Source organism: Trichosurus vulpecula, chromosome 2, assembly GCF_011100635.1.
Source record: "Trichosurus vulpecula isolate mTriVul1 chromosome 2, mTriVul1.pri, whole genome shotgun sequence".
Taxonomy (NCBI): Eukaryota; Metazoa; Chordata; class Mammalia; order Diprotodontia; family Phalangeridae; genus Trichosurus; species Trichosurus vulpecula.
In genome coordinates this window covers 17,041,505-17,068,318 of record NC_050574.1, presented here as the reverse complement: position 1 = coordinate 17,068,318, position 26,814 = coordinate 17,041,505, and the positions used below count along the sequence as shown (strand labels likewise).

The 26,814-nt window shown below is 55.5% G+C and overlaps 4 protein-coding genes across 7 annotated transcripts; 3 read left to right on the top strand and 1 right to left on the bottom strand.

Moving 5' to 3' along the window:
• The first annotated feature begins 357 nt into the window (after positions 1-357).
• Positions 358-3,650, top strand: LOC118835351 (platelet glycoprotein VI-like). Its single transcript, XM_036742544.1, has 7 exons — positions 358-447; positions 947-982; positions 1,192-1,479; positions 1,804-2,088; positions 2,634-2,678; positions 3,104-3,154; positions 3,460-3,650. The coding sequence occupies exons 1-7, from the start codon at positions 414-416 to the stop codon at positions 3,648-3,650; spliced, it is 930 nt and encodes a 309-aa protein (XP_036598439.1). The 5' UTR covers positions 358-413.
• Positions 3,651-6,195: 2,545 nt separating this feature from the next.
• CDC42EP5 (CDC42 effector protein 5) lies at positions 6,196-7,669 on the top strand. The gene is made up of 3 exons (XM_036742543.1): positions 6,196-6,300; positions 6,443-6,561; positions 7,040-7,669. Exon 3 carries the CDS (start codon positions 7,040-7,042, stop codon positions 7,529-7,531), a length of 492 nt encoding a protein of 163 aa, XP_036598438.1. The 5' UTR covers positions 6,196-6,300; positions 6,443-6,561; the 3' UTR covers positions 7,532-7,669.
• Positions 7,670-8,038: 369 nt separating this feature from the next.
• LENG9 (leukocyte receptor cluster member 9) lies at positions 8,039-9,693 on the top strand. Its single transcript, XM_036742542.1, has one exon. It carries the CDS (start codon positions 8,174-8,176, stop codon positions 9,458-9,460), a length of 1,287 nt encoding a protein of 428 aa, XP_036598437.1. The 5' UTR covers positions 8,039-8,173; the 3' UTR covers positions 9,461-9,693.
• Positions 9,692-22,246, bottom strand: LENG8 (leukocyte receptor cluster member 8). 4 transcript variants are annotated; one of them, XM_036742537.1, is made up of 16 exons: positions 22,171-22,232; positions 21,580-21,667; positions 21,240-21,414; positions 20,785-20,967; positions 20,591-20,704; positions 19,032-19,284; positions 18,488-18,629; positions 18,133-18,333; positions 17,449-17,730; positions 17,168-17,308; positions 16,533-16,821; positions 16,129-16,230; positions 15,946-16,014; positions 15,614-15,743; positions 15,310-15,517; positions 9,692-11,055 (listed from the first exon to the last, which is right to left on the bottom strand). In XM_036742537.1, exons 2-16 carry the CDS (start codon positions 21,615-21,617, stop codon positions 10,893-10,895), a joined length of 2,490 nt encoding a protein of 829 aa, XP_036598432.1. In that variant the 5' UTR covers positions 21,618-21,667; positions 22,171-22,232; the 3' UTR covers positions 9,692-10,892. The 4 variants fall into 4 exon arrangements, with proteins under 4 accessions (XP_036598432.1, XP_036598433.1, XP_036598431.1 ...); XM_036742538.1 differs by having other exon boundaries at positions 20,785-20,886; positions 22,171-22,222; XM_036742536.1 differs by having other exon boundaries at positions 9,698-15,517; positions 20,785-20,886; positions 22,171-22,246.
• Between the last annotated feature and the right edge of the window lie 4,568 nt (positions 22,247-26,814).

Here is a 26,814-nt window from a genome sequence, read left to right as displayed (position 1 = left end):
TTCCAGATCCCAAAGGGACCTTAGACGTTTGGTGCAGAGGAGGAGACTGAGGCCAGGAGTCCAGGAGGCTTGGCTGAGTCCGCACAGCCGACCAGGACCATTCCTCAGATTTCCTTCTCTCTAGCCTAGGTCCCAACTAACAAGGCTGCATGAATTCAGTACATGGGAGGGAGAGGGTCAGAGACCATCCCATCTTCTTGGGCAGAGCCGCCACATCCGAGGAGGAAGCTGATGGTCATCCCAGGAGGAAGCAGGAGAATGCTGAGCAGGGAGATAAATACTCCCCCTTCAAAAGCAGACCGAATGATTAGGACCTCCCTCACCCAGAGCCCCATTTTGCTAAGTTTCTTTAGGCTGTGAGGAGGCAAGTATCCATCTGTCCTCTTACCTCCCTGGACACACTGGCCAGGACCATGGGTTCCTCTCTCCCCACCCTACTTTCCTTTGGTGAGTCCCAGGACAGTAGGAGAGGGTCCTGATGGAGAAAGGGAGATCCCAAGGGGGCAGGCCTGAGTCGGGGAGGGGGCTGGGAGATCCCAAGAGGGCAGGCTGAGTTGGGGGAGTGGGGAGATCCCAAGGGGGCAGGCTGAGTCGGGGAGGGGGCTGGGAGATCCCAAGGGGGCAGGCTTGAGTCGGGGGGGGGGGCTGGGAGATCCCAAGAGGGCAGGCTGAGTTGGGGAGTGGGGAGATCCCAAGAGGGCAGGCTTGAGTGGGGAGGGGGACGGCTCAGACCAGCTGCACCACCTTGAGCAAGTCACTGTCCTGCTCTGAACGTGTTTCCCCCTCTGTGAAATTAGGGGTCAGACACCATGAGCTTAAGGTCCCTTCCAGCCAATATTTCTCGACTCCTGGAGGTCTTGAGAAGCCCAGGAGTCAGACCCTAGGGGACATACCCTCATCTGCAGGAGGGAAATCTGTCTGTCTCTCACCAGATCCTCTCCCATAGGGCTGTGTCTGAGCCTAGGGATCACAGCACAGAGAGGTGAGTCCCCCTCTGCCCCCCAGCCCCTCTCCCTGATCAGCACAGAGGGATGTTCCCCTCAACACTCCAGCCCTGCAACTGGGAGCTAGGGAGGGAAGCTGGGCCTCTGGACTGAGCTGAGCCAGCAAGGAAGTCTGGGATGGGGGTGGGGAGGAGCGGGGTGGGGGGGGAGTGATAGCCTGGAGCCCTGTCCTCTCATTCTCTTTCAGTCACACTCTACAAACCCACCCTCTGGGCCAAGCCTCGCTCCATGGTTGCCTGGGGCACAGATGTGATCCTGTGGTGCCAAGGTCCCCCTGGAGTTGACATGTACCGCCTGGAGAAGCTGGACTCCCCCAATGACTATAAGGACCAGCCTGGCCCTCCAGGGCCAGAAGCCCGGGCACGGTTTCCCCTGGGCAGTGCCTCGGCCACCTTTGCCGGCAGGTACAGATGCTCCTACAGGAATGGGAGCTACTGGTCACAGCCCAGCAATCAGTTGGAGCTGGTGGTGACAGGTGAGGGGTGGTTCTGCTGAGACCACCGGGCCCTGAAGCCTGGGAGCTGATGTGGTGGGAGGGGAGCCCAGGGGCAGCAGGGAGGGGGGCCAGAGGTGGGGGGAGCCCAGGGGCAGGGCCAGAGATGGGGGGAGCCCAGGGGCTCTCAGGTAGCAGGGTCAGAGGTGGAGAGAGGTTATCTTCCAGCCAGAGGAAGAAGACCGAGCCTGGGTACACACATTCACACACACACACACTCATACACACACGTACACCTGTACAAACGGCCCAGCTCACCAGGAGCAGGAGCTCCCCTGTAACAACATTCCGTCTCCTCCTCCTCAGGCTTGTATGACAAACCCTCTCTCTCCATCCTGCCGGGCACCGAGGTGTCTTCTGGGGAGAATGTGACATTCTCCTGCAGCTCCAAATTTGGCTTTAATATGTTTACCATAGCCAAGGAGGGAAGAGCGGGCATCTGGAAGACCCAGCAAGGGAAGTCTCCTGTCTACTTCCCCATCCCTGCGGTGACTGCCAGCCACAAAGGCACCTACCAGTGCTATGGGTTTGACAGTCACTTCCCCTACCTGTGGACGGCTCCCAGTGAACCCCTGGAGGTCAGGGTCAAAGGTAAAGGATCCTCAGCACACCCCACTAGATCTAGCCCCCTCCCCCCAGCGCCCCACCCCTTGCTGCTCAGGGCCCCCACCCCAGCAGAAGCCAGAAAGCTCACTGGAGGGTCCCGGAGGGATTGGAGGCAGGGACAGAGACAGGGATCCTAGAGTCTGAGGATAGGTAGAATGCTTCTTGCCCAAGGCTGGCAAGCTTCCTGAACACCCAATGCATTGTTGCTTCTTGGTTTAAGCTGAGATGAATCAAACTGAGTTGAGTCAGGCTGAGCTGAGCTGAGAGCAGAGAGACTCGGGATGGTCCAAAGGCAGTGTGTGGTAGAGGGGAAAGAGCCCTGGCTTCGGAACCAAACTTGTGTCCGAATTCAGGTTCTGCCACTTGTTGGCTGGCGATTTGGTGGCATGCCCCTTAACTGCTCTGGGACATCTGCAAAATGGGGGTGGGGAGGTTCCATCCAGCTCTGCCCTGACAGCTCCAGATCAGCAGGGCTGGGGGAGGGGACAGGAGACAGGAAGAGAGACATCTTTTACTTTCCCTATTCCTAGGAATCCCTCAAACCCTCTCCCCAACAGAGTCAAATACTCGGGCTGGTGAGTAAGGGGACCTCCAAGTTCCAGGTCAAAGGCTCCCCAAGGTGGGCATCTGTCCCCCCTGATTCTCACTGGCCAGTTGACCTCACTGGGATGGGGGGAGGTGGGACTCAGGGCCAGTACTGTCCCCAGGGAGATGAAAAGGGTCTGGCTGCTCCCAGAGAGAGGCATCTGGGTCCACGGCTCTGCTCTCAGGATATCCACCTTTACAGCCTTCCTCTCCGGGGTCTTAATTTCTCACCTGTATAAATGAGGGGATTAGACTCAGTGATCTGTAGGAGCCTGTCCAAACTGAACTTCTGGGTTCCCTCTGATAATGACAGGCAGAACAATAATCAGGCTGTGGGTGGAGGAGGGCTCAGGGCAGACACAGAGAATGGTTGGCCAGCCCCTAACCCTCTTCCTTTTCTCTTCCCCATTCCCAGGAGCTCCCACATCCCCCCACATTTCCCCAGAGAAGGTGGATATCCCAATAGGTGAGCTAACCAGACCTCCCAACCCTGGGGGGAGGGGACCCGCACATTTCCCCTGCTTCCCATACCCAGGGCCCCCATGCCCAGGAAACTGAAAGGAGTCAGTCTTAGGAGCTGAGAGACTGGCTTCCAGGAGAAAAGCTCCCTTGAACTGGCTGCCTCAATGTGTCTGGGCCTCAGCCAGCTTATTGAGATAAAGGGTGACCCCTAAGCCAGAGATCCTATTCAAGCACAGAGCCCAAGATCCGAACTATGTCTCAGAGACTCCATCCTTCTGTACTCAGCCAATAACAGTCTTATCCCCACAGGTCCCATCTCCCAGGATTATACTGTGTACAACCTTGTCCGATTAGTCCTGGCTGGATTGATAGTGATTGCCCTGGGGGGACTTCTGGCTGAAGCCTGGCAAGCCTGGAGGGCAGAATTCCATACACTTTCAGGGTCCCCTTTCCAGGCCCAGGGTCCAACAGCTCCACAGGAGAAGGGATTGCCTCCCTAACCACCCTGGTCCCACACTGTTGATTCACAGAGATTGGTCTAGAGGTGGGAGGTGAGGATAAGATGCCTCAGGGAGTCCTAAGGGGATGCCTAAAGGTATGAGGCAGAGGAAGAGGGAATGTTTGTGAGACTTGCCTGTGGTCTCAGCTTCATAAAGTACAGAGAAATGTTGGTAAGCCCCTGTGTCTGTCTGTCTGTTCATCCATCTGCCCATCCGTCCACCTGTTTGTCTATCTACCCATCCGTGCATCCATCCATCCACCCATCCATCTGTCCATCCGTCCATCCATCCACCCATCTATCCATTCATCCATCCATCTGCCCATCCATCCACCCATTTATCCATCTACCCATCCATCCGTCCGTCCATCCATCCATCTGTCCATCTACCCATCTGTCCATCCATCCATTCATCCATATCTGGGTCTGAGGCCTCCTCAAGGACTAGGGGCTGAGAACAGCTCATTGGCTCCAAACAGAAGCACAGAGCTATTCCAGTAGGGAGCCTCCACCTCAATGCTGACTGGGCGCTTGGATGCCGGTGCACACCCTTCCTTGACAGAGGGGTCTACTTAGGTCTAGGGAAGGGAAGAGATTTGCTCAAGGTTATAGAGCAAATAAAAGACAGAGCTGAAGCCAGAATCCAGTCTCCTCCAGCACCACCACCCCTCCCTGGGCCCTCAGGCACCTCCTTCCCTCTGCCTGTTTCTGGGCTTCCTCCTAGTTCAGCCACCATGACCTAAGTTTGCTTCCAAGTTCCCGAGGAGGCATGAGCTTGACCAGACATCCTGCCTGAAGCAATGCTGCATCCTTTCCCCTTCCTTCAGGACCCACCTCCTCCAGGCAGCCCTCCCTGACCTGACCCTAAATCCAGCTCTCTAGACTCAAGGGCCAGGGGGCTCTTCCTCCCCTCCTTCCTCCCTCCTCCCCCAGCCAACACACCCAAGAGGAGAATTTAACTGATAACAGCAGCTCCCATCCATCTCCATTAATTTTAAGGCTGGAATGACAGACATCCTGCCTAGGCAGGAGCAAGAGGGTTCATCCCTATCTTACAAATGAGGAAACTAAGAAGGTCACCCAGGTAGTGGCCACAGGGACAAGATGAAAAATCAGCCTAGCAGCCAGAGAAGACCCTGGGGTCCCCAGATTTTGCTTCCCTCTTGCTTTTGTATCCCCAGCATCAAGCCTGGCTCAGAAGAGATACTTCATAAATGCTCGTTCAAGGCCATTGGGTTCCCTTTGGTCCATAGTCCAAGATCTAGGCCACATGGAGGGTGGAGGAGCCAGGGCTCAGAGCCAGGCTCCAGGTGCCAGAAGTGCCCTCAGTCACTGTGTGAACCAAGGAAGAGATGCTATTTCCCTGGCCTCACTTGTCTGCTCAGTCAAATGGGAAAGGACCGTGGCCAGTGAGCCAGACCTGGGGTCCTGGCTCTGCTTCTTAAGTATCTCCTCCCTGCAGCTCTCTTCTTTGTCAAATAAAGGAATGATGGGACCAGATGACGACTAAAGTCCCTTTGGCTTGTATTGGGAGAATGTGGGATTCCTGAATCCAGTCTCTAACTGGTGTATCCTCCAGGTTCCAACCCAGAGACCTGCCGCCATCTGGTGATCCTAGGGAGAGGACAGTCCAGGACAGGGTCTCCCCCACAGCCCAACAGCCCCGACTCCGCATTCCCTCTTGTGCCCCGGTGAATGAATGTCTCCCCCAAAATGCCCCAGGATCCCTGTGTCAGACCCCAGAGAGAAAAGGGCAGCCAGGACCTGTACAAAAAGGAGAAAGAAGGTAGCATTTAGTGCTGGGAAAGACCCTGGAGACCCCTCTGAGCCAGAGAAAATGAGGAGTGACTTGTCTAGGGATCACTCTGGTAATGAGTGGGTGGGAGAGGGGCAGAGCTTGGAGCTCTTCCCGGCTTCTCAAGCAGGAGACTGGAGACAGGGAGCAGATGCGGGGTAGTCCCCCAGGGAAGCAGAAGGACTTCCTGGGAGGAGGAGGATGGAAATGGAAGGGGAAGGGGAGGCATCTCAATGCTGACCGCTGTCCCTCATTCTCTAAGGCTCCCATGAGGGTGGCCTTGGCTGGGCTGATGCAGGGAGGCTGGGGAGACCTGTGTTCCTGGCTCTGGAAGGACCCTCAGCTGTCTCTCCTCTGACTCTGGGTCTCTTCTCTTCCTCCCACTCCATCCTGTCTAGTACCGCCCCCATCCCCCATCAGCTGAATCTGGAAGCCATTACTCTTTCCCAACCCAGGTTCCAGGAAATTCCAGGCCAGGAAGCAGAGCAGTGGGGGCACGGGGGGAGGGGCATGTCCGAGGGGCTCTGAAGCATCTCCTCGAGCAGCTCAAAGCCTCCTTTAGCTCCTAAGCCCCTAGAGAAATTCCAGCCTCCCTCCTCCCCCTTGCCCTCATCCCTAATCAGAGGGCGGTCCAGCACCCTGGGGGGAATTCCTGGACAGCTGGCCCTTTAAATCCCAGAGCCAAACTTTTGGGGCTGACAGAGGGAGGGATGGGGAGGAGGGGCCAGGGACTTAACCCTCCCAACCCCGAGAGGGGCCAGACTGGGCGTCGGCTCCTGATCCTCGGGCTCCCGCTCCTGCCTCCCTTCCTGCCATGCCCCCCTCAAACTGGGGCTGACCTGCTGGGCCTGGCCAGGTAGGATGGGACTGGGGTGCCTGGATCCCTGGATCCCTGAAGGGTGGTGGCTGGTGGGCTGAATGCCAGGGTCCAGTGGAGTAAGCGCTGGGGGTTCAGATGCCTGGGTCCCTGAAGCCCCTACTGACTCTCCCTTTGCCAGGTGAAAGGAGGGAGCGCTTGAGGAGGAATTGGTGTCGGACTCAAGGGGGCCCAGCCCCAGCAGAGCAGAGCTGGCCAGGACTGAGGACCCTTCCCCGGGCCCAAGGATCCCCCTAAAGAGTAAGGGGGACAGTGGGCTGGATGGGCCCAGCCCCAGGGCAAAGAAGCCACGTGGGCGGGGGGGGGGCGGGGGAGGTGGGGTAGAATAGGCTGGGGGCATTGAAGAGGGTGCTCAGAGTAGGATAGGTTCCCCACCCCCCATCCCTCTCCTGGAACTGGAGAACCAGTCCAGCGGGATCCAGGTGGGTGTGATTTCCGCCTGGGAGGGACCGGGATGTTTGTAGGGGGAGGGGGGTGACCCAGGGACACGTGGAGAAGGAGGAGGATACTGAAGTGATGCAGCTGGAGGAAGTAGAGAAGCTTCCCAAGAGGGCGGGGGAGAGACGAGGGACTCCCTGGGGAGCCAGGCCCTCCAGGGGGAGCGTCTCCTTCTCCCACTGGACAACTCAGCCCGGGGTTTCAGGGAAGCCTGGCTCAGGAGAGATGGGGTCATTCCCGCCCCACCCAGTGCTGACCTGAGCCTCCCTTCTCCTTCCAGATGCCCATCCTGAAACAGCTGGGCCCAGCCCTGCCCAAAAAGCGTTTGGACCGAGATGCCATCTCAGCCCCCCTGGGTGACTTTCGGCACACCATGCATGTGGGACGTGGGGGCGATGCCTTTGGGGACACGTCCTTCCTGAGCCGCCACGGCGGCGGGGGCCCCTCCTCGTCCCCTGGCCCTTCCCCAGGCCCCTCCCCAGTCCCCTCCGCTGCCCCGTCCCCGGCGCGTCCAGCTCTGCCGCCCCCCACTGCTCCCCAGCCCCCACGGCCCTCTGAAAGCCAGTCCGAGTCCCGGCCGGCCGCTGGAGACCCTTTCCTGTCCTTCCATTTGGATCTGGGGCCCTCGCTCCTAGAGGAGGTGCTGGGGGTGATGGATCGTGGAGCCCTGGCAGATGCAGGAGCTGCCCCGAGTGCCCCCAACGGTGGGCTGCTCACCTCCCAGCCGGACTTCGGCTCTGAGGAGGACCTGGATGAAGTTATCGGTCTGTAAAGGGGCCCACAGGAGCGGGCCACGCCTCCCAGGACCCCGAACCTTGGCCTTGCCTTGTACCAGAAGTTTTTATATGATGCCTCCTGTATAGCGCCCTCCTTCCTCTCCTTCCCCCTCCATGCCTAGCCAATCCCTCCCCCCCCCCAAAAAAACTTTATATATAAAGAAATATCAACCATTTATTTCAGCTGCTTGGGCTTCAGTGTTTCTGGCAGGTACAGGGGATGCGGGCTCAGCCCCGAATTAGTCAGGGTGAGGGAGGGTGCTTGTGTCTGAATTGCAATAGGGCCCCTTTCTGGGCCTCAGTTTCCCTTTTAGGTTCTTTCCAGGCCCGTGGCAACAGTAACAACCTCTGCTGTTCCTATAGGGAGGGCTTTACGACACGCCCTTGTTTGAGCCATATCTCCACCCTCACGCGGGCACGAGAAATATAACCCCCCACGACGGAGGAGAAGAGCAGCAGCCCGCGCTGGGGCCGCAGGCGCTGGCCTCCGTTGAGCGAGTCCCTTTAAGAGCCTCACCCCTGGCCCACAGACTCCGAAGGGGCGTGACCAGCGAGGCCGGAAGAGCAGACGGGACTCTCGGGTCCCAGGAGCAAGCCCTTTGCCTAGGGCGCGGCGGCCGGAGCCCCGGGACGGCGCCATGGAGGAGGAGGAGGCTCCGACGCCCATCTGCCGGTTCTACGTGGAGGGGCGCTGCCACTTCGGGGCCCGCTGCCGGCTCGCCCACCCCGGAGCCGAAGCTGGAGCCGCAGCCCGGGCTGAGCCTCAGCCGGGGCCGCCGTCCGGGCCTGAGGGCAAGAAGCCCTCCATGAAGACCGCCCAGGCCGTGATCGACCGCATCCGCTGGGACCCTCACCTGGACCCTGCCGACTTCTCCGTGGGCTACCTGGACCGCTTCCGCGGCGTGCAGGAGGAGCCCTTCACCGCCTTCTGCTGGGACGAGGAGCTGGCCGCGCTCGGCCCCGGGGTGCTGGCCGTGCCCCAGCACCGCATCCGCTACTTCCTACACCGCGGCCGCCTCGTGTGGGACCGTGCCACCCGCACCGACTTCGTCTTCGGCTCGGCAGCGGGCCGTGGCACCACCATTCTGGACGGGCTCGCCGCAGCCGGCGCCCCAGGGATAGAACCCGACACCCCGCGGGAGGACGGCGGGCCAGCGGCAGCATCCGGCGCCCCGGAGGAGGGGGTCCGGCCAGGGATGGAGACCGGCGCCCCGGAGGAGAGCGGGCTAGGGATGGAGACTGGAGCCCCGGAGGAGGGGAGCCGGCCAGGGACGGAGCCCTCAAAGACCTGGGGAAGGACCCCGCACGGCAGCACGGAGCCGGAGCCGGAGCCCAAAGGCAGTCCTGAAGGCCGCCAGGAGCTCCGCCCCACCCATTTCGTGGCTCTAATGATAACTGACCTGGAACTTCGGGAGGCAGTGGCCAGGACTCAGGCTCGACTGATTGAAGCAGAAGCCTCCATAGGCAGCAGCCTGGTGGGCCTCGAGACCCTCCACCTCACGTTAGTTTTACTGCGCCTGGCAGGCCCAGGGGAGGTGGCTACAGCTGCCCGGGCACTGAGATGTCTAGTCCGGGAGCCCAGCTTCCACTACCCAAGGGCGGTTCATTTCCAGAACCTGGCCTGCTTGGACCACCGTGTCATCTACTCTGTCCCAAAGCCTGGCCTCCAGGGCTTGGCTCAAGCCCTGGCACAGCAGCTCAAGGCTGAAGGGCTTCAGGTCCTGGAGCCCTCCGGAGAGGAGTTAGCCCCTCACCTCACTTTGGCCAAACTGCCTAAGGGGACCTCTGGGCACTTGTCCCTGCCAGAGGCTGAGGCAGAGCTGGGCAGCCAATTGGTGGAAGGGTTTCAGCTGTGCTCTGTAGGGAGGCTGCAGGAAGCTGGGGGTTGCTATTCCGTGTTAGCCCAGGTTCCCCTAGGCCCCTGACCCAGCCCAGGGCCTTGAGCTAAACCTAGCCGTATCAGCCCTGCATGCAGGAGGGCATCCCCCACCTCAAGAGGTGGGCTGCTCTAAACAAATTGTACCTTCTTCCCTCTCCTTCCAGCCCCAGTGACAGCAGGGGTACAAGCCCTCCCACACCTGGGGAGTGCCCATTGAGATGAAGGCTACAAGCTGCAGGGAAGCGGGAAAAGAAATGACATCCAGAAAGTGTTTGTTCATTCTCTCTCTCTCTCTTTTTTTTAATTAACTTTCTCTTTTTTTTTCCCAAACCGTGCTCAGCACTCCTTGGTTGCAGGGAAGAAGGGAGGGAGGAAGGAAGGAAGGTGGGGAAGGATGGTAGGGAGGAAGGGGGAGGGTTGGAGGGAACAGGAACATCTGGAAAGGAGAGGCAGCCTGACAGTCCAGCTGTTTTCGATCTCATTGCACATTATTGAGTTACATGGTAGAAAAGGAGGGGGAGAAAGGAGGGGTTGAAAAGAAAGGGAGGGGAGGGGAAAATAATTTAAAAAATAAAATATCAAAGGAAGAAATGATGCGACCTGGTGACCCATGGAGGCAAGAAGAAGGGGGAAAGGAGGGATGACCTTTTTACCTGTGCAGAACCAGAAGGGGGAGGGGAAAAAGAGGAGGGGGAGAAGAAATCAAAACAGACACTGGGGAGGGAGGGGGGGGAAACGGAGTAAGACATGGAGACAACTTAATACAACTTGAGATGCATCAGACTTGTGGTCCCGGCGGCTCCCACGGCGGTGACTTGGCATTCGTGGTGACGTCCTCTTGGCTGCAGCAGCGTTTCGGGGTGGGGGGGTAGGTGTACAGTCTGAAGTAACTCCCCCAACCCCAGACAAGATGAAGCCCCTCCCCTTCGGGGGAAAGGCCAGCAAGAGTCTCTTCAAGGTGGGGGGGTGAAAGCAGGGCGGAGAATGGGGGGAGGGTCGTCATCCCCCAGGGCTGGCTGAAGGCACCCCCTCTTCCTTCTTCTCCCCAGCCCCCTCCTGCGTGGGGGGGCATGGGGCACCGGCCGGGCGCCTGGGACGAGCTCAGGAGAGAAAGAGAGAAAACACTGAGAGAGTGTTAGTGGGGGGGTGAGAGATCAGGGCAGACAGACCTACAGACCCACAGCCCACCACCCACTCTCCAAACCCTCCCCACTCCCCACCCGATGCCTACTCAAGAAAATAAAAATGTAGAAAAATTCTCTGTACAAAATCCCTGGGGTTTCAAAGGCGGGGAGAGAGGAGGCAAAGGCTCCAGCCAGGCCTCTCCCATATGTACATCCCAGTCTGTGGCTCAAAAAAACCAGTTTAAACCAGTAAACGCTGATGGGGGTGGGGGGGGGAGAGACCTCCACCAGCCCCTTCTTGTCCTTCCTAATCCCCAGGCCGGCTCCCGGCCCCACTCCACCCCCTGCAGGTGCTCAGAAGGTGGGCAGCTGCGCCACGCTGAGCCGGCAGTCGATGCTGGTGTTGTCGGGCCCCATGTAGCCCAGACCCAAGGGGGCCAGAAAGGCTCGGCAGGCGGCCTCGCCCTCGAAGGCCAGCTCCCCCTGCACGAAGGAGACGGGCAGCGCCGGGCGGAAGCTATGGAGACAAGAGGAGACATGGATGAAGGGCGAGGGGAAGAGACAAGGCCCAGGGACCCGCAGGAAATGGGTCATCACCCACCCCACCCCCCAGTCCCAGCGCAGACAAGGCCAGGGATGTGGGCCCAGCTGGGGCCCACAAATGACCCTCCCCACTCCCACCCCCCACCCAGAGCAGAAGGAAGGCTCCATCAGCCACTGCCAACACCACCCCTGCACCATTCGCTCCCACTTACCTGTGCGGGGAGGTAGGGGAAAGTGAGGGGGAAAAGACAAGGGCAGAGAGCTAAGGAGCCAGGAGTCCGAGGCTCCCGGCCCTCAGAGAGGGGGGCACAGCTCTGGCTGTGGAGCTGGGAGAAGGAAGACAGAGGGAAAGAGAAAAACAAGCTGTCTACAGGGCAGGAGGTGAGCAAGAGGAAGCCAGAGGCTCATGTATGTGCGTGGGGTACGCACACAGATGTACACGCACAAGGACACACACGCACATGCACAGCACGGAACAGCTAACCAGCCAGCCAGAGTACAGAGCGCACACGCTCACTCACAAGGAAGCAACAGAAACAGCCGGCACACATGGGGGGACCGAAGACCCAGAGAAGGCCCCAGAAGGGGAAGGTTGAAGGGCATCTCCACGCAGAAGACCTGGCCAGCCCTGCACCGCTCCCAGCTGTGGCCCCAGCAGGGTACCCTTCAAGCATTCTCTGGCCTGCCTGGCCCCAAGAGGCAACTTTCAAGTCAGAAGACCTGGGTTCAAACCTGTGCTTCAAGGACCTTGGGGAACTCCCTTCCTTGGGGGCCCCATGGGTCTCATCAGTAAAACCAGAACATCAGACTAGATGTTCCTGGAAGAGCCTTCCCGGTTCTAAGTCATATGATCTGAACCTGCAGCATCCCCACAGACTTCCCAAGGAAGCCACCCGCTGACGAGAAAACTTGGTGGAGACATAATTTCATTTTCCAGCCAAATCCTGCCCGAGTGTTCCTTCTATGGTGCATCAAAGCCATGCCCCCATCTGGGCACTGCCCGAGGACAGGCAGGACAGGTTCCTATCCAAATCAGGAGTCATCCTGACAAGAGACTATCTGCCTGGCTTTTGGCAAACAAAAAGGTTTTCTTCAGACTGAAAAGCTAGGACGGGAAACTGCCCAGGCACAGGCTCTTGCTAGGCATCCTGGAGGGTGAGCAGCTACAATGAGACTATCGTGCAGACGGCCACAAAGGTGAGAGAAGAGCCAGTCTACAAGGCCAGCCTCACCTGTCTACACACAAATGCCTGGAGCCCAGCAAGGGAGCTCCCAAGCTTGAGAACAAGAGAACAACGCAAGGAGCCAAGTGCAACTTCAACATCTTGGACACTCACAGGGATGAACCCCACGAACAGAAAATGCCCCCACAGACAGAGCAGTTAACAGGAGGAATCAGGGCAGTTATCAGCCATGGGAAAAGATATTCCCAAGTGTCAGTATTCACAGCTCAGAACCATGCTGAAAGATGTTTCCTCTGCACAGAACCTAGTCAAGGGAGGACAGGGAGCAGTGCCACTGCCTGTTGGCACTAGGGGCTCTCTGACAAGGGCACAGCCTATAAGACCCCCCCCCCCCCAATAGCCCAGGTCAGGCCAGTGAGGAAGAGGGCCCTTCTGGGCAGCCAGGCCCAGCCTCAAGGACCACCCAGGTTTGGAGAGTTTTCCAAGGTGTCAAAGGATCACAAGGACTCTACAGTCAAAATTCTGCAGGGGAAATTGGCCAGGAAGAGTGGCATGGTGTGAGGAAGACTGAAGACCCAGAGAAAAAGGGGCAGCCACCTGAAGAAGACTGTGCAAATGGGACCTTTTCCCTAGGCAAGATCGGCCCTGGCCCATGTGCATAAAGGCCTTCTACTCCTCGTGGGGGTCTTGAGAGAGGTTCTCACTGATGCCACAGACAGCCTGAACTCCTAATTTTTGCTGTTTCACCTAGGCAGCTAGGGTGTCACAGTGCACAGAACATCAGGGCAGGAGTCAGAAAGAGCAGAGTCCCAATCCAGCTTCAGACATTCAGTAGCTGGGTGACCCTGGGAAAGGCACTTCACCTCTGCCTCAGTTTCTCCATGTGAAGAACGGGGGAAAAAGTTATCTTCCTCTCAGGAATGTTGTGAGGATCAAATGAGATAAAACTGAAAAGTGCTTAGCACATAGTAGGCACTTAGTGCATGTTTCCTTCCTTCCTTGCATTTTTTAATAAAACTGTAAAACTAAAATATAAGATGATACACAGGCCTGAGGGCTGTAGTTTGGCAAGCCTTGTTCTAAATAAAACTAAATGCAAAAAAAAGAAGTCCCCATAGAGAAGATGGACAGATAGGAAATGGCAGGCTGACTGCTGAGGGGACGAGGAAGGCAGACAGAAAAGCAAAGGAGAGCTCATTCACCAGCTTGTCTGGGAAAGGGTTTGGCTCACTGGGGGGGGGGGGGGGGGGGAGCAAGGGCACACACAAGGGGGCTGAACCTCTCCTGGGCTCTGGCAAAGGGGGAAGAACAGAGAGACGGCCAGCTAAGAGGGCAGTGAGAGTCAGGTCACAGATGACCAAGTGTCCTTGAGAAGTCCAAATCATAGAAGCAACATCCTCGGGTACCACAAACCAGGCAGATGGAGCCACTGAGCCAAGAGCCCACGGATGACCTTCTGGCAAATGCCAGGGGATGGACTGAGAAGGCCAGAGAGCCAGCACCAGGGGCTTCCCCTCAAAAAGATCGGGTCCTACTGACCTTTCCTTTCTGGACAGAGCAACTAAGCTGGCCCATCACGGAAACATCTAACTCTAGTTTACCCAGACTTTAACAAAGCATTTGACAGGCAACTGGAAAAAGGTGTGGGTTAGAAGAGTCCGTCACCTAACGGCGAATGGCTGGCTCGGTGTCACTGGAAGGCTCAAGCATACAGAGCTTTACAAAGAGCTCAGAGAGCATCTAGTCCAGCCTTTCTGAGAGCCTTTTTAACAGATAAGGAAACTGAGGCCCAGGGGACTTTAGTAACTTGCCCAAGGTCACACAAATAACAAATTGTCTGAAGTCAAATTTGAACACAAGGCCTCTGACACATCCGCTTGCTCTGTTCCCACCCTGCCTACCGCTAGCAGAGTCCCAGAGACTGTGCTGCTTGATAATCCTACCCATGACTCAACTAAACAAAGGCAGACAGAGATGGCCAAGTGACCGGAGTGCAGCCGCCACAAATCTGGGCACAGGAGTGACACACTGGATGACTTCTGAAAGCCCACCACATGGGCTGAAATCTAGGAAGATGAGATTTGATGGGGATCCAGAGGAAATCAATCACCTCCCCCCAGGATCCACACAGTGTAGCTGGTCTGGGGCCTTCCAACGCCACAGGAGCCAGCACCATGCATGCCATCTGGGGCACAACATCCAGCAACAAGGAGGCCTGGGGTCCACCTGCACAGCCCCCACCTTGACAGTCCTGTGTGTACTTCTGGAAGCCACACTGGAAGCTGAACAGCAATTAGCTCAAGAGCTGCCTGAGGGGGGATCCAGGACGACTAGTTAGCCAAACCAGGGGTGTCTGCCCTGCATCGCAGACATCTCAGGCAGGGCGTGAGAGCTAGCTGCAAGGACTCCCAAGACTTGGCCCGGGAGGGAGCCCTGGGAGTGACGGGAAGAAGCTGCCAAGAGGCCCCCCTAAGGCTGAAGGGCAGAAAAAACCATGACTGCACAGCAGCATCCTGAACCCTCTCAGAGGCTAAAGCGGCATCACCAGTTTTCAGGGGACATAACAAAGGGTGTTCCTTTGAAAGTTTGGGCTGGACTAGTTGGCTCCTGAGGAAGCATCTGAAGTTAAGAGATTCTCCCAAAGGCCCCTCAGGCTGGGGGACTCCCTCCCAACCAGATCCTGGGCCTTATCTGTGACTCAGCCCAGTGACTGCTTGATGATACTTCTAAATTAACTCAGAAAACCATGTATGACAGACACATACAAACAGAGGCTTTGGAAGGGACAAGAGAAGAGGATGGGGGGCTAAGAGGAAGACAAGAAACAAAAGGACAGAAGTGGCAGATGCCAAAGGAGCTGGTGGGAAGGATAAAGATGAGCTGGGGACAAAAATGAGACAGGAGATGAGAAAAGGAAGAATGAGATGGGGGGGGGAGGGGGTGGCCAGCCAGTGAGGAGGGAGGGGACCAGATGAAGAGCAGGCAGATGGGAGGGGGCAGTCACAGCAATGAGGATGTGGGGGGACTGGGCGGCCCTCACATACGTTTTGATCATGGCCTTGAGAGCAGCCTTCCGTTCCCTATCAGCAAACTTGTCCACAAGGTAGCCAGACATGCAGGGTGCATTCCGGTAGAGCTGGAAGAAACGGTGGTAGTTGCCCAGAGCCCAGGCTGCCCGGAGTGCCAGGGCATGGGAGACACAGGGGTCTGCCTTCAGCTCTCGAGTCAAGTAAGCCAGTTCTGTGGTGATGTCTACAGGAAGAGAAGGAGTGAGTGCCCCCAGATCTTCTGAAGGCGTCACCCACCACTCAGCCCACTTTGAAAGACATGCTTCCCACCCGAGCTTACCCCCTGAGTTCTTGGTGAAGATATAGTAGAGGATGCGATAGGCAGTAAACTCCCCTACGTTGCCTGGCAGGTTCTCTGCATACAACGACTTCAGCTGCGTCTGGCACTGGTTAAACTCTTCATGGTCACCCTGAAGGGGAAAAGGACAGCTGAGGCACTGGGAGGGCACCGCCAGTGAATGAGATGGACAAGGGATGGGGGAAACACAATGGTGCCAGAGCGAGGCAGGCGAGAGGAGGTTGGGGAGGATGGGCGGGAAGTCAGGCACACAGTGACCAGATGGCCAGGGCTAAGGGGTAGCAAGGACCAGTTCTGGTCTGTGCCTCCCTTACCTTCTCCAGGGCAATGCGCGCATGCGTTTCATACACCTCCACTGTGAACTCTGTTCGGACGCCCTGTACCTGAGGAAAGAAGGACATGTTCCAGGCACGTCTGCTCCAGCTTCCCTGCTGGGCCTTCAGCCCCTCTTGGTTTCCCTGCCCCCTGCCCCACCCAGGCTGGGCCACAAGACTCACTGTCAGGTCCTGGCGAATGGATTTCATCTGTTCACAGGCAAAAGCATAGTCCTGCTTCTCCTTCCAGTGGGACTTCACCATGGACAGTGACTTCTTCAATACCTGAAAGGGAGGAGACAATTCTGAGATCTGGCAGACTTTGGGGGTAACCCCGGGGGCTCCCCAACTACACAGGGGATTCAGGGGTAGGCTTGAGGTGGATGGAGAGTACCCGCAATGAGAAGAGAACGGTGGCAAGTCAATCATGCCCCAGCATCAGGGCACAACTGAACTCTGGGCTGTCCTTCGCTCCTCAATCATGCTCTATGCTTGGAGAGAGAGCTGCCCTGGGCCATCCCAGGGGTCCCACGGGGCCCACCCAAGTTTCCTCTCCCTCAGCTCAGCCACATAAAGGCCACACTTACAGACACAGGCCTCACAGTAGAGGGGTCTGGTGCACAGGTAAGCCGGAGGTAGTGTTTGGTGATGTCTGGGCAGGTTCCCACAATCTTAAGCTCATTCCAGTCAGGGTCAGCGCTCCCACCATCCAGGCTGCCCATCTGGAGCACCAAAGGCTCCAGTCGTAGACGCCGAGAATGCCCGTGCTGGAAGCGGGCTGCCCGCTTTTGTTTCTTCAGCTCCCGCTCAGGATCCTCACACTCCATGGCTGTCGCTGGCTTCTTGCGACTGCGCTTGGCAGGGACGAGGTCATGCCTGTACCAGAGGACAGCCATTATATCCAAGCCAGTTACTGGACAAGAGTAATGAGGATGCAAAGGAACGACTGCCAAGAGACCCAACCACCAAGAAGCTTCTGGGGAAGAGGGCGACGAGGGGAGGGGAACAAGGACACACAAGAGGGAAGACTGGGGAGGCTGTGGCACCTGCCTGAGCCTTGGGGGGAAGCACAGGCCACAGCCCAGCCAAGGAAGCCCCTGAGTCCTCTAGCCACCACCCAGCACTGTCTCCCACTCCCCTCCCCCCTCAGGAATACCCTGGCCATCCTCTCTTCTCCACATCCTCAGTAGTATTTCTTCACCTCAGAAACCAGAGGCCTCACCTTTTCCCACGCTGCACGCGCCCTCGGCCCCGGTCCATGTGAGCACCCCGGCCACCCCGACCTTTGGGTGGTGGGTTTCTTCGGCCCCCCGGGTGACACTCACTGCCTGAGTAGGAGCTGTCAGAGTCTGAGTGCGAGTCACTACAGGAAAACATGGGGGGGGGGGGGGGGAAGGTCAGACCAAGGACAGGTCTCCAGCCAAAACTAAGGCTTCTTGTCTGCTAGGCCCCATCTGGCCTGAACACAGGCCTGGATCTCCCACCCAACACCATTCCCATTACCTGCGGCGGAAATGACGGGAAGGGGAGCGGGAGGAGGAGCGGGAGCGGGAGTCTGTGCTTGAGGAGGAGCTGTTATCCTTCATGAACACATTCCGATTCCCAAATTTGGTGGCAAAGCTGCTGCCACGACCCCGGCCAGCACTCCCAGTGCCCCCTGCCCCCCGCTGGGGCTGAGTCCCACCACCCCGAGGTGCTCCCCCAGCTCCCCGGGCAGGGTGAAGAATAGCTGAGGCTTCCCACCGCTTCTTCTTGGGACTCTCTGTCACACTGTCCCGGCTCAGCCTGAAGGGAGAGAAAAAGAAAGTCCTTTTCTTCAAACCTTAGCTCTGGACTGCTGAGTACAGGGACTCACCCCTTCCACCCCAGCAAGTTAGCAAATGACCCAAAGCTGCTGTCATCTTGAGACCAGCCAGGGCCAAGTCCTGTAGGAGCATGCCCTCCTCTCTCCTGCCATGGCTGAGATAGCCTCAAAGGGAGACAAGTGTGTAGGCTTCTCCTCTAAAGAGCCGGGAGGGGGTCGGGTCACCAAACAAGTGGGATCGGACCGGTTTGCAGATGAGACAGCTGCAGACCTCAGACATAAGGTGATGAGCTCAAGGACTCAGAGTGAGGCTGCGCCAAATGGAAGGGAGTCAAGATGGAAGCCCAAGAGCAAGTGACCCTGCCTCCCTTTCCCCCACTGACCCCGGCAGTGGCTCTCGGCTCCAGTCAATGGTGTAGGCCGAGCCATCCTGGAGCCGGGCCTGCAGGACCTCTTTGAGAAGTTTCTCTGTCCGGTCTTTATCCTCTTCAGACTCGCAGGCAGTGAAACATCGCTGGACATACTCTTTCATGTCTTGGGGCCAGTCCTCGGGCTTCCCTGATAAGTTCCGATTTTGGGGCATGCTGCCGGAGAGAACAGGGGAGGGAAGGAAATGGAGAAAGGAGTGTAAAGGAAGCTCAGTGTGGCCTTGAACCTCTCCCACACACACATGAAGAAAATGGGCTGGAAAGGTTACAGGGCCCCAAGGCAGGCTGAGGTCTGGGAGCTGGGGGTCACCTGTGGCTCTGTGGCTTCTCCGGATTGGCCTGGGTCCCAAAGCTGCTGTGCTGTCCCTCAGAGCTAGAGTTAAAGTTCTGGCTGGTAACCACGAAGGGCCGTTTCTGGATGTTGAACTTGACGCTGCCTGCCCCTGGGGCTTCTGGGAACAGTGGGAAAAAGTCAACAGTAAGGGTAAAGGCAGCCTTTCTCCTCATGTACCTTCAGGACTACCAAAGAGCACGGGGGAGGAGAGGGAATGAGGATGCACCATTAGGTTGTAAGTCACTTGGGAAAGAAAAGCAAGCCTTGGCCCTGATTTTTCAGGGAAGAAGACAATTCCAGGAGGGGGCCCAGAGCAGACTTCAGTACATCCAAAACCCCAGGGGGGTTTGTCTTCCCCTCCTACCAGGAACTCCCCAAAAGCAAAAGCCATGTTTTGACCTTCACCCTTGGGTCTCCCACAGGTAGAGGCTGTCTGTTCCTAAAACTGAGTAACCACGTCATGACCTGACCAGGGCCTTCTTAGCCCAAACTTGCCTGAGAATAGACCCACAAAACTCACGTTTCATACGGTTCCATAGCTGCTGTCCTTTCTTGGGCTTGGGAGGGTCTGAGTAACCGTGCTGCCCATAGGCCTGACTGGTGACTGGGCTAGCCTGCCCATGCTGAGCCGAGGAGGCTCCAGGCTGAGCCCCGTTCCCCAGCGTGTGGCCAGTGTGTTGAGGGGGTGGCGGTGGCTGAGGGGGCTGGGCTGCTGGTAACTGCTGAGGAGGGGTCGGGTAGGACATCGATTCTTCCATGCCAGGAACTGGTGGCTAGTAAGATAAGAAACGTGGTCACTGCAGGGAGAGCCTAAAAAACCAAAGCCACAGTCTAAACCAAACATCAAACTCTTGGCCCCAGCCACTTAGCCCACAAAACCATGAGGGCAGCCTCAAACAGATGAAAAGATAATTGGAAAATGTTTAACAAAATGTAGAACATAATGTTAACTTTTTTCTACATTAAAACATGCCCCACAGAGAGCTATTTCTCTTTGAGTTTGACCCTACTGTTCCAAGCATTCACCTTGGGGGGAGGAAGGAAGTATTTGTGGACCCCGCTGACTGCCTGGTGAAGCCTATGGACTCCTTTCTCAGCATATTGTTGGTTTTTCTTTTTAATCTTTAACTGATGAAAATGCTACATTTCCATAGGGAGTTACTAAAAAGAAGTGGTTTTTTTTTTTTTGCCTGTCCAATTCAGAACCACCAGAAATTTCTCCATGGTTAAGAACCCCTGATGCTGACAGTGTAATTGAGGAGTAGGGGAGAAGAGCCACCCAAGAGGAGGTGATAGCCAGTTTCACAAATCAAAGCAGGAAGGGTCCTTCGGACCACCGGATTTCAACCCTGCTGCTTGACAGATAAGCAAACCAAAGGCCAGAGACAAAAAAAAAACAGACAAGGGCAGAACGACCTGGAGCAGGGTAGCTAGTTACATTGGTGTTAACCAATCCATCAATGGAGTACTTCCAGGCTGAGCTAAGAGTTCTCCTTCCAACATACCCTGAGGTCATGCAAAGAGAATTCCCATTTCATCAACAAGGAAGTTAAAGTTCAGAAAAGTAACTTGCTCTGTCCCACAGCAGAGCCTTTAGAGGCCACCCAGTCCCACTCACTCTCTTTACACAGGAGGAAACAGACTTGACACTAGGCCCACAGGAACACGCACCAATAAATGCTAGAGGCCAGGCTCCAAGGCAGGTCTTCTGGCCCAGAGCCCAGGCCTCTTCCCCCACATGATCAGGGGCCCTGGGAGGCCCTGCAATCTTTGGCTCTCCCGTGAAGCAGCAGCCAAAGCTGGCTAACAGAGACTTGTCCTCCCCTCTGCCAGGGAAGGTGAGCTATAGCTTAACTAAGTGGAAAGAGCACTGGATAAACAGAAGGACCAGGGCTTTACCCTCATTAGCTCTGCAACCTTGAAGTCACGTGCATGGGACTAAATCTCTTTGTCCCTTCCTACAAGGAATCTATGACCTACTGACTGATCCCAGCCCAGAGCCCAAATTCTTAACACAGGCCTCAGCCTTCTGGCTCCTGGGAAGCAGAGCGGAGATCATGAGACCCTAAGGCTTTTTACCTGGGTGAGAGCTCCCTGGTGCTGCCCAGGGGTTGCTGCCTGCTGCGCTGCTGCTGTCGCATAGGTGGTGGTGAGGCTGTACTGGCCTGGGGAGCCATAGCTTTGGTACATGTTCTAGGAGACAGGCCAGCGGTCAGTGGGGATACCAGCATGGACTCCACTTTGGCCCCCTCCCTCCAGTCCCCAGCACTCACCATAGGGTAATAGTAATTGTAGGGGTAGGCGTAGTTGTATTGCTGGTACCACTGGTAATACTGCTGCTGCTGGAGCGCGGCTGCATCGGCCTGAGCCACATACTGAAGGGACACAGGTGGGGGGGCAGGGCACAGAGTGAGGGACACAGACACACACCCTCCTCCCAGGTGCTCGGAAATACACTTGGGGAAAAGAGGGGAAGGGGCAAGAATGATTCCACTCCAGCCACCTGGCCTCATGCTCTTTAGTACCAAGTAGAAAGGTCAGGGGTCATCTTCCCATCGCCTCCCAACACTAGGGAGCTTCCCCAAGAGTGACCACATCTCCCTGCCCCCACTTGGGATAGGAGGCTCCCTGAGGACAACCACCACGGCCCAGGGGAGCGACCCCCGACCCCCCTCCCCCTCCCCATCCCCACAGATGCAGCCCAGGCGGGTTCAGCCCCACTGCTCACCTGGGCAGTAGCCACTTGGCCGTTGCTGCTGTTCTTGGCCGAGCTTCCCGTGGCACTGGCCTTGCTGATGCTGGCCAGGGCCTGGCGGGCCTTCTCCCACTCGGGATTCTCGTGCATGGGCGCGTCCATGCTGCTCTCCCTGGCCGGCCCGCTCCCCAGGCTGTACTGGGCGGCCCTGCCACACAGGACGTGACCTCATAGACTCATGGAACTTGGAGGCGCAGGGGCGACCCCGCCCTGGCCAGACACTCTCGGGGGCGCCCCGCCCCCGCCCGGCACAGACACCATTGACACCACCCCCACTCCGAAAGCCGCCCCGGGAAGCCCCCAGACCACTCACCATTCGGCGCTGCGCTGGTCACCCACATTTGCGGCCATTCGGACCTCGGGCTGGACACCGGGGGCCCGGGACGGCGGCCCGTGTCTCGCTGCGGGGGGAGGGAGAAAGTGAGGCAGGGGGTCCCCCGGCCCGCCCACACAGCCCAGGAGCCCTACACTCAAGACGGCTGCTGCAGGGCAGGAGTTCCGGAGACGATGGGTCGGCGGGCCGCCACCCCGCCTCTGCGCCTGCGCACCAGGGCTACGCTCGCCCCCAACGCACCGTCCCCGCCACGGGCGCGCGCCGCCAAACCCTGAGTTGCAAACTGCCCAGAGAGGGCGGAGGCCGCACTTGCGCAACGGCGCCTCCGGGACCCAAACGCCCAAGCGGCCGGCGCCGGAGGGACGCCGCGCATGCGCGCTGGCGCCGCCACCCCGCCGTAGAGGCGCGCGCCGTGGCCGTTGGCCCGGGCCCGCAGACAAGGGTGTGGGGAACGGGGCCTCGAGCCCCGGCGGAGGCCTGAGGGCGCACGGGAGGGCCGCCGCCAGACCCCCTGGCCCCACTCCCGGGCTCCGGCCCGGCACAAGATGGCGGCACCAGAGGCTAACTCACCCGACGGCTGCTTCTTCCTCCAACGCTGACTCCAACGCGTGAGCGACGGCAGCAGAGGAGGAAGGGACGTGGCGAGAGAGCGCACGCGCACAACGTCAGCACGCCGTCGCGCGCCCCGCCCCGTTGCCATCGAGGAGGCCAATAGGAAGTGCCGGCTAGGCCGGCTCCTAAATGCTCCCCTCCCCGACCGGCGCTTTAAAGGACTCGGAATGCCGATCAGAAGGACCAATCAAAGGTAAGATGGTGACGGCCCGCCCCATCCAGTTACACCCTCCCTTCTTAGAGGAAACCTCAGCCAATGAGAGCTGGAGAGGCCGCAATGAGCCCGGCCCCCGGGGCAAGCCACGCCCCAACTGAACTGAGGCTGAGGAGCAGGCTCGCTGCTGAGCATTGAGCGGGGACCTGGCGAGAGAGAAGGAAGGAGGTAATCTGGGCACTGGGGCGCAGACGGAGGAGACCCGGGGCCGAGACCCGGGCACTGGACACCCTATTGCCCTGGATCGATTCTGGGAATCCGCCTCCAATGACCTGTGACCTTAGACCCTGGCAGAATCAAGAGCAGATCGTTAAGGGAATAATTAGCGATCTTCCAAAGAAGCAAACGGTGACTCCAGGAAGCCCCTATTGGCTGTCTCCTCAAGAATGGATCACGCCGTGATAATCTCAGCACCTCCTTCTTAATGTATTCAGCTATTAAGTCATCATAATATCGTATGTTGTTTTTCTGAATTTTTGACAAAGTCAACTAGAGGCTGCTAGGTGGCGCAATAGGTGCAGCGGGACCCGGAGTCGTTAATTCATATTCTGTGGCCGACTGACTCTGAACCTCTGCCTCAGTTTCCTCATCTGTAAAGTGGGGATAGCACCTACCTCAAAATATCTAAAGCGCTTAGCACGGTTGCTTGCACATGGTAGGCGCTTAATAAATGTTTCCCTTCCCTTGTTCCTTATGTTATTCTTGTGCGAAAAGTGGAGATGTATGGGCTGGACCATAGTCCAATTAAGTTGGGAACTGGTAGGATGGCTGGACCCAAAGACTAGTCTTCCTTGGTTTCTTATCAGCTGGGAAGAGGCTGTCCAGTGACATGCTCCAGGGATGTGTGCTCAGCCTTGGTGACTTGGCCCAAGACCTTTCATCTCCCTGTTCCTGCCCCACCCACCTCCCAACCTAAGCCTAACCCTAACCCTTTTGAGATTACCTTCAATCTGTGTGTACGGTGTCTCTGTCTCTTCGTTAGAATGTATTCTCCCTGAGGTCAGGGTCATCCTTGATTTGCTGCTGCTGTTGCTGCCTTTCTTTGTATCCCCAGGGCTTAGGACAGAGTAAGTGCTTAGTCCATGCTTGTTGACTGACTGTAGACCTGGATAGTATCCCTATCAGACTGGAAGATGGTGAAAAGTTGGTAAGAAAAGCTTCCATGTCCTCTTGAAGGTCAAAGACAGACACAAAGTTCCAATGGACACCAAACAAATCACAGCATCCCTTAAGTGATACCAAAAATTTGTAAACAAAGTGGGCGCCATCTCAGTAGGGGAATGGTTAAATAAATGGTGATATAAGAAATAATATGAGGACTTGGAGAATAATGGGAAGATTTTTTAAAATTTTTTTAAGTATTTAATTATTGTTTTTAAATAACCAAGTTCTTTAAATTTATTTTTAATTTTCAACATTCAAGAAATTTTCTCCCCATCTCTATCTTCCCCCACACCCCAAGGTGGTATGTATTCTGATTGCCCCTTTCCCCAGTCTGTCCTCTCTTCTATCACTACCTCCCCCCCCCAATTTCAGAGCAAACACAAATTACAAACATCATTTATGAACAGACCAAAAAAAATTTATTCATAGTTACCAAGGAACCATCAACAGCTGAGAGCTCGACAAGGCTGGCTCAGAGTCACACGCCATTCCTTCTTTGGCTCAGAGCTCTGAAAAAAGAAGGCCAACATCTGATTTTATATATCTTGTTTAGGGTCAAAGGTAAGTCACCCAAGCGACTCACCCACATGACCTAGAATCCAAAGAGGCGGACTTAAACCCACGTGGTCTAAAAGCCTCTGCTGTCCCAGACATGTAAACTAGGTCCTCCCTGGAGTTAGCCCTACTTGGGCCCCACCTTAGTTGCCAATCAACACCCACATAGGTTTTACACCTAATAGGGGTTTGGGCCTGGGGCTTAGCACTTAGTAAGACTCAATGAAAATACGTTGAATTACTCAAAGGAAACAAAAGCCAAAGTCTTCAAGGGCACTTGTTGAACTAAGTACTAAGGAGGCCATTTTGCTTACCAATACCTCCCCCCCCTCCCCCAACCCCTTTCCCCTTACTTTCATGTAGGGCAAGATAGATTTCTATATCCCATTGCCTGTATATCTTATTTACCAGTTGCATGTAAAAACTTTTTTTTAACTTTTGTTTTTAGAACTTTGAGTTCCAAATTCGCTCCCTTCTTCCCTTCCCGCCAACCCTCCTTGACAAGGCAAGCAATTCAATATAGGTTATATACGTATCGTTTCGTAAAACACTTCCACAATAGTCATGCTGTGAAAGACTATGTTTTCCTCCATCCTATCCTGTCCCCCTTGATTCAATTTTCTCCTTTGACTCTGGCCCTTTTCTAAAGTGTTTGCTTTTGACTACCTCCCCCCACAATCTGCCCTCCCTTCTATCATCCTCACTCTTATGCCTTCCCCCCTACTTTCCTGTAGGATAAGATACCCAACTGAGTGTGTATGTTAATCCCTCCTTAAGCCAAATCTGATGAGAGCAAGATTCATTCATTCCCTTTCACCTATCCCCTCTTCCCTTCTTGCCTCTTTTATGTGAGATAATTTACCCCATTCTATCTCTCCCTTTCTCCTCCCAATATATTCCCATCTCACGCCTTAATTTTATTTTTTAGATATCATCCTTTCATATTCAACTTACCCTGTGCCCTCTGTCTATATATATGTATATATGTGTATTCCCTTCACCTACCCTAATACTGAGAAAGGTTCCATGAGTTACAAATATCATCTTTCCACATAGGAATGTAAACAAAACAGTTCAACTTTAGTAAGTCCCTTATGATTTCTCTTTCCTGTTTACCTTTTCATGCTTTTCTTGATTCTTGTGTTTGAAAGTCAAATTTTCTATTCAGCTCTGGGCTTTTCACTGAGAAAGCTTGAAAGTCCTCTATGTTATTGAAAATCCATATTTTGCCCTGAAATATTATACTCAGTTTTGCCAGGTAGGTGATTCTTGGTTTTAATCCTAGCTCCTTTGACCTCTGGAATATCATATTCCAAGCCCTTTGATCCGTTAATGTAGAAGCTGCTAGATCTTGTGTTATCCTGATTGTATTTCCACAATAGTCAAATTTTTTCTTTCTGGCTGCTTGCAATGTTTTCTCCTTGACCTGGGAACTCTGGAATTTGGCTACAATGTTCCTAGGAATTTTCTTTTGGGGATCTTTTTCAAGAGGTGATCAGTGGATTCTTTCCATTTCTATTTTACCCTCTAGTTCTAGAATATCAGGGCAGTTCTTCTTGATAATTTCTTGAAAGATGATGTCGAGGCTCTTTTTTCGATCATGGCTTTCAGGTAGTCCACTAATTTTTAGTTACATCTCCTGGATCCATTCTCCAGGTCAGTGGTTTTTCCAATGAGATATTTCACATTGTCTTCCATTTTTTCATTCTTTTGGTTCTGTTTTATAATTTCTTGATGTCTCATAAAGTCATTAGCTTCCACTTGCTCCATTCTAATTTTTAAGGCAGTGTTTTCTTCAGTGGTCTTTTGGACCTTCTTTTCCATTTGGCTAATTCTGCCTTTTAAGGCATTGTTCTCCTCATTGGCTTTTTGGAGCTCTTTTGCCATTGAGTTAGTCTATTTTTAAGGTGTTATTTTCTTCAGTATTATTTGGGTCTCCTTTAGCAAGTCTTTGACTTGTTTTTTATGATTTTCTTGTTATCATTCTAATTTTTCTTCCCAATTTTTCCTCTACTTCTCTTACTTGCTTTCCCAAATCCTTTTTGAGCTCTTGCATGTCCGGAGACTAGTACATATTTTTCTTGGAGGCTTTTGATGTAGGCTCTTTGACTTTATTGACTTCTTCTGGCTGTATGTTTTGATCTTCTTTGTCACTAAAGAAAGATTCTATAGTCTGAGTCCTTTTATATATTGCCTGTTCATTTTCCCAGTCAATTACTTGACTTCTGAGCTTTTTGTCAGGGTATGATTGCCTTCAGAGTGGAGAGTGCTTTGTCCCAAGTTTCAGGGGTTTAATGCTGCTGTTTTCAGAGCAACTTCTATTCTGAGGTGGTATGATTTTTTTTTTTGGAGGGAGGACTTCTCTCCTGGCCTGTGAACTACCAGGAAGACACCCTTTCCACATCCACCACAAGCTTTGCCACATTAGCGCTCCTCCTCCCCCAAAGACAGCCAATCAGGACTGCTTTGCCCAGCAGGGTAAAGCAAGAGAATGCTGCCTCAGCGCCAGCAAAGAGATCCCTGCACTCCTGCTCTGATCAGCTGCTTGACTCCCCCAACCTGTGAACCTGGAGCTGTCACCACAGCTGCCTCTGGGGCCCAGGAGCTGGGGCCAGACCTCACACTTCTCTCACCCAGGTCCAACAGTTTTCCCACTGACCTGCTCAGTT